Source organism: Trachurus japonicus, chromosome 16, assembly GCF_045865225.1.
Source record: "Trachurus japonicus isolate A0001 chromosome 16, Traja_1.0".
In the NCBI taxonomy this organism is placed as follows: domain Eukaryota; kingdom Metazoa; phylum Chordata; class Actinopteri; order Carangiformes; family Carangidae; genus Trachurus; species Trachurus japonicus.
In genome coordinates, this window is record NC_140922.1 from 11,617,309 (window position 1) to 11,633,295 (window position 15,987).

The 15,987-nt window shown below is 42.1% G+C and overlaps 2 protein-coding genes across 3 annotated transcripts; one reads left to right on the forward strand and one right to left on the reverse strand.

The window, feature by feature from the left end:
- Positions 1-2,153: 2,153 nt before the first annotated feature.
- Positions 2,154-12,528, forward strand: LOC146971847 (BAR/IMD domain-containing adapter protein 2). Of its 2 annotated transcripts, XM_085801407.1 has the most exons (16): positions 2,154-2,360; positions 4,426-4,569; positions 4,749-4,824; positions 5,010-5,096; positions 5,754-5,815; positions 6,109-6,180; positions 6,502-6,639; positions 7,126-7,278; positions 7,625-7,801; positions 8,120-8,813; positions 8,911-9,112; positions 9,861-9,923; positions 10,327-10,495; positions 10,611-10,651; positions 11,086-11,142; positions 11,255-12,528. In XM_085801407.1, the coding sequence occupies exons 2-16, from the start codon at positions 4,522-4,524 to the stop codon at positions 11,325-11,327; spliced, it is 2,112 nt and encodes a 703-aa protein (XP_085657533.1). In that variant the 5' UTR covers positions 2,154-2,360; positions 4,426-4,521; the 3' UTR covers positions 11,328-12,528. The 2 variants fall into 2 exon arrangements, with proteins under 2 accessions (XP_085657533.1, XP_085657534.1); XM_085801408.1 differs by lacking the exon at positions 11,086-11,142.
- Positions 12,529-14,503: 1,975 nt separating this feature from the next.
- Positions 14,504-15,977, reverse strand: ndufa3 (NADH:ubiquinone oxidoreductase subunit A3). Its single transcript, XM_085801409.1, has 4 exons — positions 15,913-15,977; positions 15,560-15,634; positions 14,809-14,886; positions 14,504-14,703 (listed from the first exon to the last, which is right to left on the reverse strand). The coding sequence occupies exons 1-4, from the start codon at positions 15,917-15,919 to the stop codon at positions 14,612-14,614; spliced, it is 252 nt and encodes an 83-aa protein (XP_085657535.1). The 5' UTR covers positions 15,920-15,977; the 3' UTR covers positions 14,504-14,611.
- Positions 15,978-15,987: the final 10 nt, after the last annotated feature.

Sequence of the window (15,987 nt, forward strand, 5' to 3'; positions counted from 1 at the left end):
GTATGCTCTTAGTGCCAGTAGTGTTTTTGACTGAGTGGAGAGGAGATGAGCCGAGGTAAAGACAGTGTATCTGAACACAGGAGAGACTGTAGAGTAGAAACTGATTCATAGTAGGCCTACTGTTCTGTTCAACACCAACACCTATAGCCTACATTATATATATTTATGTATGTGTGTGTGTTTGTGTTTTGATATTGACCACCTGCCTGCTTTGGCCTTGAAGATGCTGATTTACTGTGACTCTCCAGCCTGCACATGTTGCGCCTCACTGGATGTTCAGGCTCCTGCAGAGGAAGTCACGTGCTGTAGGAAGCCATGTCACGCTGGCGCCACCCTGTGGGAGAAAACTGCAACTGCAACACACGACAACTTGAGACAGACACCTGAGCCTCCTGCAGGTGATGTGACATAAACTTTCTCACATTAACTTTATGTCTCCAGATATAAGAATAAGAATCCATGTTTAATGGGGCTGAAGGGAAAGTCAGAGTTTAGATGTGACAAATGTTTATCCAACAGGCTTCTTGCTTCACTTCCCCTGTCTTCATAAAGTACCATAAAGCCTATTATGTGAAAGTATTCCACCTCATTTTTCATGCTGATTATATTTCAAATGGTGCACAGGTTCACACTAATGCATTCCTGTGATTTCATTTTATCGTAGATAAATTTCTATTGTGATTTATTCAGTGTTAGAAACACAAATGGGTGAAAACACAAAGGACTGGCGCAGCCATTTTTGACACGTCATCACATAAAAAGTGCCAGTGTCTAATATCTTCTGTAAGAAAGGCCTTAACATTTTCAATTGAAGTAATTCAAATATTTTTGAGGACTTTTACACTAACAAAAATTAAAGATTCAGCACTCAGAATTAGATTTTTGCCAGTGTAATGAAAGCTTAAACACCACTAAAACCTTTGTTTTGGCAGATACACTTTACAGAAAATTCCACCACGCACTTTACATAGGCCTAAATAATCTGGAAAAGTCAACTCAATTAAAAATGACTTGAGATCTGTTTTTGCCTTTAGTTCAAGGGTTTCTGAGAGTCGTGGAGCCTTTCACTGAAAACATTTTTGACCTCAGGATTCATTAAATCCTCCACTGTTACATGTCAGAATCCGTTTACTCAGTGTGAGGTTATTCGATAGAGGTCATCAGACCTGGCAACTTGTAACTTTTAAACTATTTTGTGGCTGGTGTATATCTAATCATGCTCAAATGGGACCGGTGTTTGTAACCATATTCTTTCATGCTGAACTGTAACATTTCAAAATGTGTGTAGCAGATTTAAAGAGCATGTTACCCTTTGGTTAAAACATTTGTTAATGGTTGGAGCTGCAGTTGAGGCCCTGGGTATTTCTAATTGCTGGTAATGGTGCTTGAATAAAAGTACTTAGTTAAAGTTTTCACCACTGTGTTGATGTGTGAGGACCCACCTGAACCATGAACTCTTGGAGCACCACTAAAAACTCTGCTCTCAAGAACCTTAATGTGCACACAGACATTTCATCCCTTCATCAGTTTATTGCATTAAATGAAAGGCCTGTGTTCATGCAGGGCCTCCTCCTCCTCCTCCTCCTCCTCCTCCTCCTCCTCCTCCTCTGTGCTCCCTCTGAGAATGGGGAGCAGGAATGTGTGATGGGGTGTGATGGTGTATGTAGGCCAGTGATAGGCCTGCCTGCCTGCCTGCCTGTGCTGCTCTGTCTTTGGCTTCAAAAGTTCAAGTCATTATTCTCCTCCTGCTGCTATTCAGACGAGGTCCCGTTAGCTCATTGTTATTCTGCCCGAGTGAGAGAGGGAGACAGAGAGAGGCAGACACAGAATGGGAGGCTGACTGCGGGTTTCCAACGGCAGCAGGGAGCTGGTTGTATTGGTCCGGGAGGGGAGCAGAGGGGAGAGAGGAGGAGGTAGGATAGCTGCTGCTGCTGCTGCTGCTGCTGCTGCTGGTGGCGGTGGAGGTGGAGGTGGTGGTGTCGGTGGGGTTTTTTTCTTTCTGGCCGGTTCTTGCGGGCGTGAAGGCATGTCGATAATCGGTTGAGTAATGAGGAGAGGTACTGGACGGCACCAAATATCTGACCCCGATTTCTGGGAGTAAGGAGCGGCAGAGAGAGGAGAGAGGGAGGAAAGAGAGGGAGAGAGAGAGAGGGAGAGAGGGGTGGAGGGGGGGGGCATGTGAAAAAGGGGTGGAGGGGAGCTGAGATTTAGTGCTCTGCTGGATGAAACAACCCCCCACTAACTAACGGAGAGGGAAAGTAGCCTAATAGGAAGAAAGGAGGGGGGTGTCCTACTGCTCATTAAACACTCAAAGACGGAGCAGGAAGCTTTTATCGTCTCCAACAATGAGATCAGAAAAGGTAAGTTACTTCTTTCTTTCTTTTTTTTTCTCCTTTTTTTTTATTTTTTATAGTAGCTGAATTATTTGTCACAGTTGCACAAACGGAAGCTGTGCTGAGTGTTTGAGATCAACAGGTAGCTGTGACCGGGCGGCACAGTGTGGACAAATGGCAGGGTGCATGTTCATTCAGGGGGAAAGCGCCACTGTGCAACTGATTTATGCATATTTCTAATGAAAACGTGACTTTTATAACTTTCTCTCTTTTATTTGGTTTCTTTGCATGTGTCTTTAGTGAGTTAACATACTTCCCCAGCTCATCTGTAGCCTTAGTATTTGTTGAAATGAGAGGAGATGGCGTGGAAGAAGAAAAGGTCCAGCAGCAGAGGACTGCTGCAGCTAATGAACACATGAACTCATTCATAGAGAAATGCAAGAGGATATGCACAAATCAGACAGTGTTTCACCTTTAAATAGAAGAGACCTGCAAAACCACAAAAAAAAACGTGTGTCTACTAGTTTGGCTGGAGGTGCTGCAGGTAATGATGAGGAGAATTGTTTTGTACATCAGGTGTAAAAAAGATGTTGAAATAATGTGTTAACCAGAGTCTACGTGATGTTTTCAAGTGTCTTGTTTAGTCTAATGAACTATAAGTTTGATGCACTGGTGATATACACTTCTTTTTGTATTTTTCCTCAATCAAAATCAAAATAGTCAGGGAGTATTTTTCTAATTCAGATCTGCTGAATCTGTGCCTATACTGACTGTTTCTGTATAAGCTGTTTGATTTTCTTTTCACAGCAACGTTGATGGGTTTTAAATGCAGTGTTTGCATCCTCTCACATTTTAAGACATTTAAAGAGGCTAACCCACATGAATGCACCTTCTGTATCAGCTCCCCACCACCTGCAGACTGTTCCTGCTGAATCCTGAAACAAACAGCACTTTATTGAGTCATGTGGAGCTTGGATATACTCAGAGAAATGTTTTATCCAGCCTCAATATTTCACTTCATCATCATTTTAAAGCATGCGCACACAGTTATAAAGGCCTTCAGACGAATAAAAGAAGTTAGGACAAAGCTCCCACTTTTCTGACTGGGCCGGGCACTCTGACAAATTACAGACTCCACCAGGATGGCCTTAATGAGCAAGAGTCTGGTAATGTTTTCTTTGTGTCATATACCATTAGTTGATCTGGGTCAACGTTTTCTCTGTAATCTCGCTGTGATAACAAAGGAGGGCTGCGCAGGGAAAACCGAGTGGTTCAAGTGGAGTCTTGTGCCATCAAATCCAGACTGGAAATCCTCTGACCCCAGAGCAGTCCCCGTCTTGATCGTCCCTCTCTGCCGAGGAAACGTTGTTGTCGCGTGTTTGTTCAGTGCTCTGACACCTGTGACTTGGACTTGGGGAGCCCATTGTTCTTATCTGAAATGGTATAACGGGTCTGGCACATGAATCTAGGAGAAATATTTGGGTTGTCCTCATGTTGTGGAGCGATAATGTAGAAACTGGCAGCTGAGACTCAGAGGGGATTCATGTGAAAATGAAAACAGTGCTGCCCTCAGACAAAACCCAAGACGGTGTGACATTCTCATCGCTTGTTGTGATGGTTCAGTGGCCTTAAAAGTCCTGCAGCTGCTGCACTGTCTCACACACTCAACACTTCATATATATTACACTGAATAGAGAAGTAGCATATGAAGAGAAAAGGGGAATGTTTTTTTTCACCTCTTGATAGTTGAAAATGAGTGTTTTTTATGTAGCCTAATCATTTTTCAATTAACAGTTGTTTCTGTTTTTACCTGTCTACCTACATGGACTAATTCGTTGTACTTGTGACATATACTTTCAAATCCCGTGACCTCCTGTGTCCTGAGTATGTACAAACCCCAAATATATTCATTTCAGTGTAATATACAACAAAGGAAATCAATAATGTTTGGTATTTGCACTTTCAGCCGAGGTGCAGATAAATACAGCTGCAATGTTCTTTTTCCTCGGTGGAGGCGAATTTGAAAACAGTATCCAGTATCCTACATTTTAGATTTAATTATTCTTATTGAAACCGTTTTGTTCTCTTGCAGGACGTCTGTCACTATACTAAAGCCTAGAAACCTGAACATCAGCAGGAGGTGACCATACAGACGAACACAGTGGCAGATCATAACGTCAGAGGAAAAATGTCCCGAACCGAGGAGGTGAACAAGATGACAGAAAATGTCTACAAGGTAAAACTCCACAGTCTGTTGGTCTGAAACTCAAGTAGATGATTATCTCTTTTCTGCTGTTTTCCATTGAACATCTTGTAATGTGGCCTACAGAAAATTCATGATTCAGAGATTTGTGTGACTTAGAAATGTAGAGACACTTTAAATGTCATGTTTCCTGTGTGTATCCTCATCAACAGGGCATTTTGGACCAGTTCAACCCCAGTCTGAAGAACTTTGTGACCATGGGGAAACACTACGAGAAAGCTCTGACAGGTTGGTCGAACACTGACCGCTTCATGACGCGTCCTCATAGTTTCGTGTCTGCTTCACATGGAGCAGTGAATCCAGTCAAGTTTTAAATTACCGATTCATGTAACAGGAAGGTCACGGCTGTAATTTTATACAAATTACACAGAGATATTGTTTAATCTTCCATAAAATTTGTTCCTTCTCTTCAGGGGTAACCGTGGCTGCCAAGGGGTACTTTGATGCCCTGGTGAAACTGGGAGAGCTGGCGAGCGACAGCCAAGGCTCCAAAGAGCTGGGTGAGTGGGCGGCCGGTATAGACAGAGAGAGAGAGAGAGAGAGAGAGAGAGAGAGAGAGGGAGGGAGGGAGAGAGGGAGGGGGGGAGGAGAAAATAAAAATGAATTGGCTGTAGACCTAATAAAGTTTACAGAGTCAATGTGACAGCTGGCCAGAAGTTGGAAATAGTCTGGGAGTCTGGTGCATGTGTGTCGGTGAGCGAGGAGATGAAGATGAAGAGGGAATGAGGAAATGCAGAGAAAGAGAGAGAGAGAGAGAGGCAGAGAGCAGAGGGACAGGGAGAGAGTAGGGTCATTGTTGGGAGATTAACAACACCACATGATCTCATTGTAATGCTGAAAACAGCGGGGGAGGCAGGCAGGAGTGTCGGAGGGCGAGATGCCAGCCACCACATACTACAGCGCTGTGTGACCAAGGGAGGGACTCACAGCTGACGGCCACTTTGTACATGAGAGATTGTGTCAAAGCAGCAGGTTTTAGGACATTTGAACTGATCTGGGGTTTGGTTCTGCCCGTACTGTTGCAAACAGCCTGTTACAAAGCAACACTGATTTAAGATATTTGCAGCTTTCGGCCCTGACCATCCACACACAGGTTAAAGATATAAAACATCTAAGTCATGCGATAGTGATGATGACGCCTTCACTGCTCCTCACAGGAGACACGCTGTTTCAGATGGCCGAGGTGCACAGACAGATCCAGGTGCAGCTGGAAGACGTGGTAAGACACATAATTACGTGCTCATTTCATCACATTCGTTACACCAAGTGATCACAAGCATTAGTTGATTAAATACTGAAATTGATATTTACATTGCAATAAACTGTATATGATGATAGATGTTTCCACATTTATGATTTTCACAAACATTTAATGTAAAATCTTATTTAGCAGAGATCAGAAAAATTAGTTGACAAGTTAAAAAGATGATTGTGGTTTGAGGCTGTCGTCACCGCTGAAATCAATGTTGACTTTACTAATTTATTTCATGTGCTACTTTTCATCTTCAACAGTTGAAACTGTTTCACTCTGAGCTGCTCGCCCAGCTGGAGCAGAAGCTGGAGCTGGACATCAAATACCTCACTGTATGTCAACATACCCACTGAAATATCTCATATTCATATTACTCAATATATTTAAAAAAGTTTACTTTCATTTATTTGCAGACTGCGTGTGTATAATTTATAACATAATGTAAGTTATTTAAGAAATTGTGAAAAATACATAAGAATAATCATGTATAGTTAACCTACGGGTACAATAATAGTAACCTGAACCTGAACCTGGACCTATAATGTCTTTAACTATGGGTATAAATGTATTCATTAAAATAAAAGTGGACTGGAAAGGTGTAGGAGATCCACACCGGTGTATTAGATCCTGATTCTATCTTCTGACTTCATCAGGCCACTCTAAAGAAGTACCAGAGTGAGCGCAGGTCCAAGTCCGAGTCCATCGAGCGCTGCCAGTCCCAGCTCAAGAAGCTCCGCAGGAAGAGCCAAGGCAGCCGACACCCCAACAAATATGGAGACAGAGAGATGCAGGTGACTGAGAGCGCCTCAGAACTAAACATATAGAACAAGTGACCTTTTCAAAGACATGGATCCTAAACATCTCACTCAGCATTACAGCAGATTAAAAAGCAGAGTTGTGAGAAGTAGGTCGGAGAGTGAATGAGATTAAAGAACAATCTGCCTCAGCTGATTTTTCAGAAAACAAGCAACTTACCGCACAAACGAGAAGAAACATGAGTGACATAAGAAGCCGAGAGGATTTGGCCACTTAGAGGGTGAAATGAGAAATCAAAAAGGGAGAGGGCAAGAAAAGGTCACCAGGACAGTGTTTTTCATGATTTGGATTTTGTTATCATTGTTGCGCCAGGCAGGAAGTGATGCCACTCCTCTCTCTGTGCGATGTGAATTGAAGGTCACTGTGAGCGCTGTGCTCTGCGTAATGTTAGGGTTTGTGTGTGGTTGTTGGTGTGACGACGTTCAGGTTTGCAGACTTAAAGTTTTTGTCTCCCGCTGCAGTTTGTGGAGTTGATGAGTCGTCGTCAAGGCGAGCTGGACGTGTTGGTCGCCTCGGGTTACAGGTCGGCGCTCACAGAGGAGAGGAGACGATACTGCTTCCTGGTGGACAGGCAGTGTTGTGTCACCAAGCTGCTCATCAACTACCACTCCAAGGTGATCTGTTTACACTCTGGTTTATTTATGTATTCAGTCAACTCAGCTCTCTCAAGTCTAGATGTCTTAAGTTGTCCGATGTTTTGTATTTCTTACACTGTCGATGAATATGGTGAAAAGACCTAAACCACATATTAATGTATTCTATTAACAATGATGTGTAGTTTCATCTGATCTGAGCTCATTCATTCATTGACTTATGTCTTCATACACTGTCCTGCTACTGTAACATAATGAGATGTGTGGAAAATAAGGAAAATACAATGAGTAAATATTGATAATTCCAGTCTCAGCTTCTAACAGTGTTGGATTTTTTTTTTCTTTTTTAACGTTTTTGATGAACCAGGTGAGAGAGCTCCTGTCCCAGAAACTGTCGTCTTGGCAGCAGTCATGTTCTCAGCCGACAAAACTTCCAGAGCGCGCTCTGAACCTGCTGCGTCACACCGCCCCTCAAGGCTCGGGGGCCGCTGGGATAGCCGAGGCCCTCCGCCACACCAAGCTCGGCTCCGCTCAGCCAGAACAGGTGAGCTCAGGTCCGATGTGTTTGACCTGCGCACTGGATTGAAGTATTTTTTAAAATTCATAATATCAGACCTTTTGTGTGATCATTCCACATGGTGGGATGAGACACTGAAAACCTTTCAAAACCTCATTGCATTAAACTCCAATATTTATAAACATGTCTATTTTTAGTAGTTCCTGGTAAACCATTGTGTTTTGCAAGACAAAAATAAAATCTCAAGACTTGGCCAGGACCTTCTGAGTTAAGCACCAAGGCACTAAACGTTTAACTCACAACTCTGTGTCTAACTGCTCTGCTGGCTGTTGGTTGGTTTTCCAGAGGCTCTCTGTGCAGGAAGTCCCTCCTCTGCTGAACGGAGACTCCAGTCGCTCGCAGCAGCAGCAGCAGCAGCAGCAGCAGCAGCGCTCACTCCCCTCCTCTTCTCAGAGCGACACCTGTCCTCCTCAGGGTTCCCCTCAGACTTTCCGCTCTGCGTCATCCACCGGAGGAGCTGCCGGAGCTGCTGGAGCTGCATCGCGAGGAGCTTCTCCTCAGCACACCAGCACGCCCCTCAGCGCCTCGGCCAGCCCCCTCCCCGACAGCGGCGCCGGCGGCAGCGTCAGCATCAGCCCGGCTGCATCCACTCCCTCCACATCCAGCAGCTCGGCCCAGCAGAGCTCCCTCCTCTTGGCCAGCAACACGTCCAACCTCTCCCCGAGCCTCATCCCCTCCACTGTGATGTCCCTCAGCCAGATCTCCCCCACCGGCGGCTCCCTGCACGGCATGACCCTCCCCATCCCGCACAGCGCTCCTCACAGCGCTCCTCACAGTCCGCCGCTGCCTCACAGCGCTCCTCTCTCCAGGGCCATGACTCCTGTGCAGCTGCTGCACCAACAGGTGGGACCAGGAGGGAGCAACACTTCCTCACCATCACACAACCCCTGGCTGCTGAAAACTGCAGACGTGAGCGCTACGGCCACTCTCCCGCTGCCGAGGCGTCCTTCCAGTGAAATCAGGCTTGGCGGCTTCCAGGGTAACGCGTGACACACTCTGCCTGTCTTATTCATGTGTGTGTGTTTATCCCCCAAACCCCATCTCCTCATTTTGTTTCTTCGTCTCCTCCGGTCAAGGCTCCAGTCTTCCCAGGATGCTGCCCCTGTCTGGACCTACACGTGTGGAGGCCATGTTTGGTCACAGTCCCGCAGCATCGGAGGGTGGTAGCGTTGTGGGAGGGGCTTGCTTACTGCACTTCCAGCCAGGTGACAACATCACCCTGCTCATCTCTGAGCCCAGAGACGGATGGCACTATGGCCAGAATGAGCGGACTGGACGGTATGTTTTAAAAAAAGTCCCACGCTGCTGTAGAACCTGAAGGGGCCTTTTACCTTTAGCATCTTCATTATAGACAAAATATGAATTTAGGCTGGATCACACCAACAAGGTTTAAACTAGAGTAAATCATGGTTTAAGTTGAAATTCTGTACTGCTGAACCAATTTACAATTATTTGTTGCACCCAAACTTTAAACTCCAATTTAAACTGTGATCGAGAGTTAACTTAAAACAGCCCGTTTATGGCTGCATCTTTGAGATGGATCGATTCGACTAACATCAAGGTCCTCAAAATAAACTTTATGATGAAGATACATGTTTTTTAAAGATACCAGTTCACAAAGGTTTTGTAGTTGAGCAGGAGAACTGGGTCGCCAGCTGTACCACTGATGCTCAAAGTAAACAGTTAATGACCCCTCTCACCACTCTTTTACATGTACTGGGTCCTGATACTGGGTCGCTATTGATAAAACTCAAGTTTAATTCATAATGGCGCAAACCAAAATTCATAATGGTTTTAGTATTAAAACTAATGGTGAGACCTAGTTTTAATAAACTCTGATGAGATCTTATTCTAAATTAAATTAGGTTAAATAAAACCTTGTTGGTCCAGTCCAGCTCACTGACATAAAACAAAGCCCAAAACATCTACACATTCATACAAAACAGTGGAGACTGGCTTCACACACCATCTCTAATTTGCCTTTTTCGAGCTCTTTATAACATTACACTAAAATGTTCCCCCACAGGAAAGGCTGGTTCCCTTTCTCCTATACTCAGCCACACCACAGCAAGATGGATCACCTCGAGAGGTACGACAGTGGAGAGCAGAGATTGTTGCTGACTTTTGATCCTTTTAATGAGAGAAATGCTTCCTCCACTTCCCATCAGTCATTTATAATCAGTCCCTCTGCCATTATATCTGTAATATGTTGAAAAGTAGGGGATTGTTTCCATGTTGAAACTAGTATGCCACCCTTCCCTTTTCCATCTCTGTTCCCAAAAATCAAACATCTCTCATGCCAGACACACGCAAAGTCACAGCAGAGCGACACTTACCCTGTCTCTCTCTTTCCACCCCTCTTTCCAACAACAACAGCAGTGTTGACGAATTCACACAAAACCAACACCTCTCCACTCTCATCGTGTTTCCTCGGTCTTATCTTTTTTTCTTGTGTATTCTTTCCTCTCTGTCTGTGGCCCTCCCTGCTGCAGCTCTCTCTTCTTATCTAAAGCTAACAGCACCAGTACCGGACAGCTCGACAAGTTGGTGTCTGCAGGTCTCCCGGCCCTCACCCCAGAGTCAGAGGAGGAGCACTCCCTTCCTCCCCCGAGGGTCAGCACCTTCCGCCCGCGCCCGTACAGCATGGCCGACACCAACAAGGTCAGAAACATGAAAGGTCAAAGGTGTGAGTGAATGTGTCTGACCCTCATTGTTCATGCTAATAAAAGAGATACGGTATAGAATAAAAGTTCTTATTATTTCTTGTCACTTTCAGATCACCGCAGAACTGACCTCTCCACCACCTTCCCCAACCAGGTAAATTATTAGCATCGACACATACGTAGTTCACTCATCAAGGAGTCATAAGGATCACTAATTACCCTGTGAAAAGAGGAAGCACGGTGTTTTCTATGTCATCTTTTGATTGGATTTTAATTTGCCTAAACCTTGTAAGAAGAAGCCTCTGTTACAAACTACATGAGGATTTACCAAGTAGGGAGGTGTTTTCTTAAATTGCCCTGTGGGGAAGTTGATTGGACTTAATTGAATTGCATTTAGGATGCTATTAAGGTGCATCATGGGAACTAATGATCCAGTGTTCAACCAACTTTGAATCCCCTTATAAAAACACCGAAGTGGCTCTTTAATTGCAGCCCCTCAGTGAAGTAAGAAACACCACCCTATCACCACCTGGCTGTGAATAAACAACTCCTCTGTACATAGTTTTTCACATTTTTTGCCTCTGTTAGATTTCGGTGGAGATGTGACAGGAAATTCGCTGAAAGACGGGAAGATGCACAAGAAAGGTCATTGGCTGATCACTGTGACTTTTAGTAACAGGCCACTGAGCTTCCTGTGTTGTTTCTTTCAGTCATATTATTTGTTCATTGTTCATTATTGTATTGTGTCGTTTTTCAGGCCCAATCCATTTGCCCACGTACGACTCCGAAGAACTGTCACCAACGATCGCTCAGCTCCCATTATTGAGTAAGTGGTTGGCAGCGACCCAGTGTCCTGTTTTCTGTCGCTCCATCAAGCCTCAGGTTGAGTCCTGGAAAACGGCACCGTGGTTCATGTTATCTCTTTTGAATATTACTTTTCTTTTTTTTTGTTTTGTTTTGCAGTTTAATCAAATACAGATTTGTGTGTTTCATGTGCAGGAATAGAATATTTTAAAATCAAAGTATAAAAGTATGAATATGATCGCTGTCCACTCACTGTTTAAACTAGCTAATGGGAGGAAGTAGAAACAGGAGCACTGTGATATCCGTATATTCTGTTTGAGTGAAATGTGGGAAGTAAAATAAAATCTAGGTTAGTTTTTATGATGTTTGGCTGTACTTAGCTTGTATCTGTATCCTGCTCATTATGAATAACTAACATATCTAGGTTTGTCCCAGCCTGTGAAGGAGGCCTCTTTATTCTCTTACTGTTTTACAGTGCAATTTTATGTGTTGACATAACCTTTAATGTAGTTTTTTGTTCTGTTGTGCCATATATAGAAAACCTTTCTTTGTTCAGCTGATCTAGGGACTGGCTCCTAATAGCGGGTTGTTAACTTTCACTTGGACTGTAATGAAGTGTTATGGGAAGAGGACCGGCTCCTACTCTATAAGTGCTATTACAATATTATATTTTTTAGGGAAGCTGCCAGATAGTTGCTTTCTCTTGGTTTCAATGGAAGCGAACTTTTAAACCTATACGTGTCTTTTCTATTTTAAAACTCAAAGCTTGTTTTGCTGAGAGAGACTTGACTTGGCATATTTTAATGAGGTTGGCACCCAGAGTTATTTGGTGCCATTTTTACTTAACATTTACTGAATATAGGCAATGCTGTTTGAGTGTAGCTACACGTCCCTGTCAGTAATATATTATGTTTATTTAGACATTTAACACAACACAACACAACACAACACATTCTGCTGCTGTGAAGTTACACATTGCTATTTTATGAATGTAGATTTTTGGATTACTTTAACAATTTACCTGAGCTCAAAATACAATGTAAAAACACACGCTACCTTAAATAATGATGATTTAAATTAGACTTGTGAAATCCTGTTCTTATTTAACACAGAGCAACTCCTACAAAACAAAGAGACAGAAAATCCCATTAACTTCACAGACACAAATTGTGACAGTTAATAATTGAATGATTGGACAGTGTTATTATTGAAAGAAGTGTTTTTTTTTAGAAAGTAGCATGTTGCAGATGGAGCAAAGGCTTAAAAGTGATGGATTTGCTTAGTCTTTGGATTTGATATCTTCTCGATTCCTTTTCAGTTCCAAATCTAAAGCTATTCAACATCTAGGCTAGTCGATCTTAGTTGCACGTTTACCAGCCAGACTGAGCAGAATCTTCAAGAGAGATGTAAAAGCCAAGACACACGAGAGGATGGGAGTTTTACGGGGGATGTATCTTTGAAAGTGATGAAGAAAGCATACGGGAAGTTGACCAATGTCTCAGCAAGTGTTCATGGTAAACTAGAAATATCCAAATAATATTCTATAGCTCTGTAGTTGCCTCCAGCAAAGTGGTGAGATTTTTTTGTGTCTGTGGAAACTGAACCTCTTGTTTTCCTGTTGTAACTGCCTCAAGTTGCTGTGACGTTTTAACACCTTTAAGATTCAAGAGATCACCCAAAAGGTGTTGTAGAGGATCATCTCTAACATCAGCTATATTGCTTTGAGTAGTAAGTCATCATTTGTTAAAGGTGACAGCAAAGTGATAGCGCTAACGCTTCATCAGTGCTTGTAAATTGTGCATTAAACAGTGTGATTGTATGACTATTATTTGACTTGTTTTCTATAATATTTCACTTTGGTGGAACAATTTGACTTTGAAGAAGCTACAGAATGACATATTCACCTGCTTTGGTTTGAAATATGCTGAGAATATTGATTTGTCTAGACTTAAACCTTTGTATAAAAGTAACCTATGACTGTTGTAGTGATCACCTGAGATCCAGAAAACAAATTATTTTTTCTGGAGGGAACATTAAAAAAAATGTTTAAGGTGTTGAGATGACTTCATTTAAAAAATAACATAGTAAACAGTATGTGCAACATAGCACTACATTTGTAAAGTGTGACATATAATAAATGCATGGGAAGATTATTAGAAACAAGAAATTTGTGTTAAATAAATAATAACTAATAAATAAATAAATATTAACTAATTACAATAATTTAACAAGAAAATTGTTGGTAAGATGAATACCTACAGTCTTCTTGGATTGGTATCCAGAAAAGTTTATGTGCAGATGTAGGTGTCCTAAAGTTGTCTGTGTATTGTCATTTGTCATTGTCTGTAACCTATAGCAGAATGCTAATGTGCAAAACACATGTTTATGTTTGTGGTAACGCTGATGCAAAAAAAATTTTTTATCTAAAGTTCAAAACTCTTCTACCAAAGTGAAATATTGTGTTAACACTGTACACCAACTTTATACAGTTCTTTGGTTCTTTAACACTAAATGCAGCAATGTAAACAGACTGACAGGCTGGTCTTTGAACTGCATCAAAATGAAACCCTGTTGACTGCATAAGATATTTTATTATGATTACGATGAATACTGCTGAGGAAGACATTCTTTACCTGAAATACTGCATATTGACATATTGTGAAATAAAAGTTCTATGAAAGAGATCTGTCATTGCTGTTACTGTGTACACATGTATCTGAGATTTTTGAATATTTTAGTAAATGTGCATTTAGAGCATTAATGTGTGTTAGCGGGGCCTGGCATGCACAGTACATTACAAAGCCTAACACAGTTATTATAACATTGAATACGGTCCCATATTAAATGGTTAGGCTTAATTTTTAAGGGATTTAATGAGGCACTGTACCACATATTGTTCTACCACTTTTCCAAGTTATTCATGTAGAGCTATGCTGGTATGAAATAAGGAATTCATTTTCAAACTTAATCGGATTCCAGCTTTGTCATGCTAAGCCTCATCTGAAGGATCGGGGTTGTGTCGAAGCTTAGTTTAAAAATCAGCTGATCAGCTCTTTAAAAAGACTTGAATCTCTAAGCTTCAGCCCACTTCAACTAAGGCAATTAGACTAAGAAAACTGTCTTAACTCTTCATGCGTTCAAATGTTATAGCGTTTGAAAACATGAATTACATCTAAATGTATCAAACAATATGACACAAAAGTAGAATTAAATAGACAGTCTTTATTGCGGGACATTGATCAGCGGAACAGCTTTATAGACAGATATGAACAAGAGGAAAATCACAGATGTCGATTGTGAGAATGCGAAGTTACAGCTTTTTGAGCCATTCCAAGTTTTCTCCTTGAGGGTCGCTCGGATGAGCTGGGACATCAGGCATGTTTCCATCATCTCGTACAGGGACTGCATCAGGAGAAGAAGGAGAAGTAGCTGTAATATTTGACTAAGCATGAACAGGTATTTGTTTGGATGGCTGACAACTCACTGTAACAAGACAATAGTGTTTACCTGGGTAGTTGTATGGCACAGCTGAATTGATCATTCCTGTGTACTTTGTGATGGGGCTGATGAATGGCAGAGCAATGCCTGAGAAAACACAACATTTTATTAAGATGTACAAATTACACATAAGCTTAATGTTTGTGACCCCATCAACAGCTCACATAGAAACAAAAGACTATAGACAGTGAGTACACAAACTACTTCAGATTGTATACATTTCTCAGCAGACCACTGATGCTGCCCAGCAGCAAAATGATAAGAGAATAAGAGGAAACAGCATTTGGTTGTTGGGGATCTCCACCACAGAACAGTTAAAACAATCTGTGACAGTGAACATGTGGAGACCTCTCAAGACGGCTAGTCATCTAATCTTAACACATTCACACCCTTGTGTGAACTCTTGTTGCTTTTGATGGTGTAATAGATATACCATAATGATAAACGTGACACCATATTTGACTTTCGAGATGAGGATCAGAAATGAGGGAATGGTTTTCGTTGTTATGCTGTTGTTTTAATTTAAGGCAAAGTCCTTCACGTGTTATGCATTCAATTAAATGACAATAAGCAGAACACTGGTGATAAATAACATTCATAATGCTGGTGAAATCTTACGGATCTGTCATTTGAGATATTGGCCATATTAAATGTTGCTGTAAATATAACATATGCAAAGCTTTTTTTCATTGTTGTGTTCTGTCATCTCTCATATCTCACACTTTTCCGAGCTAGATTAAACAAACAGGAGGCTACTGACCGAATAACCCAATCGCACATGAGGCCATGATGACAGGCTCTTTATTCCATGCATTCTTCAGGAAAGCCCCGATACCTGTTGATGAAAAAAATATGTGAAAACAGGCAGGTTAAAATCCTCCACAGCAGAATATAATATAAACTCACGGTGAGCTAACGTTAGCCACCGCTAGCAACACAGCCAAGGTCACATTTTTCGTTTTGTTCGGACTGGATATCGTTGTGTGAAAGTAACTCTGACACTCATTTGACATCATTTAGACTACGGAGAGTGTTTATTTATGTAATGTGGAGGGCGCACTTAAACAACTTTCACCGTCAAGGTGTACGAAAGATGACAAAATAGTCACATACCCGCCATGTTGTCTGGTGTAGTTGAACGGCGCGGAGGCTCACGGGAAATGTAGTGCTTACTAACTGTGACGTATG

Excerpts from the sequence above, each read along its gene's own strand:
- LOC146971847 (XM_085801407.1), top strand. The coding sequence starts at position 4,522 with ATGTCCCGAACCGAGGAGGTGAACAAGATGACAGAAAATGTCTACAAG. Across the intron at positions 9,113-9,860 it reads CAGAATGAGCGGACTGGACG|GAAAGGCTGGTTCCCTTTCT; the intron begins GTATGTTTTAAA and ends GTTCCCCCACAG. Across the intron at positions 10,496-10,610 it reads GCATGGCCGACACCAACAAG|ATCACCGCAGAACTGACCTC; the intron begins GTCAGAAACATG and ends TGTCACTTTCAG.
- ndufa3 (XM_085801409.1), bottom strand. Across the intron at positions 14,887-15,559 it reads ATGTGCGATTGGGTTATTCG|GCATTGCTCTGCCATTCATC; the intron begins GTCAGTAGCCTC and ends GTGTTTTCTCAG. Across the intron at positions 14,704-14,808 it reads TGTGCCATACAACTACCCAG|TCCCTGTACGAGATGATGGA; the intron begins GTAAACACTATT and ends CTCCTGATGCAG.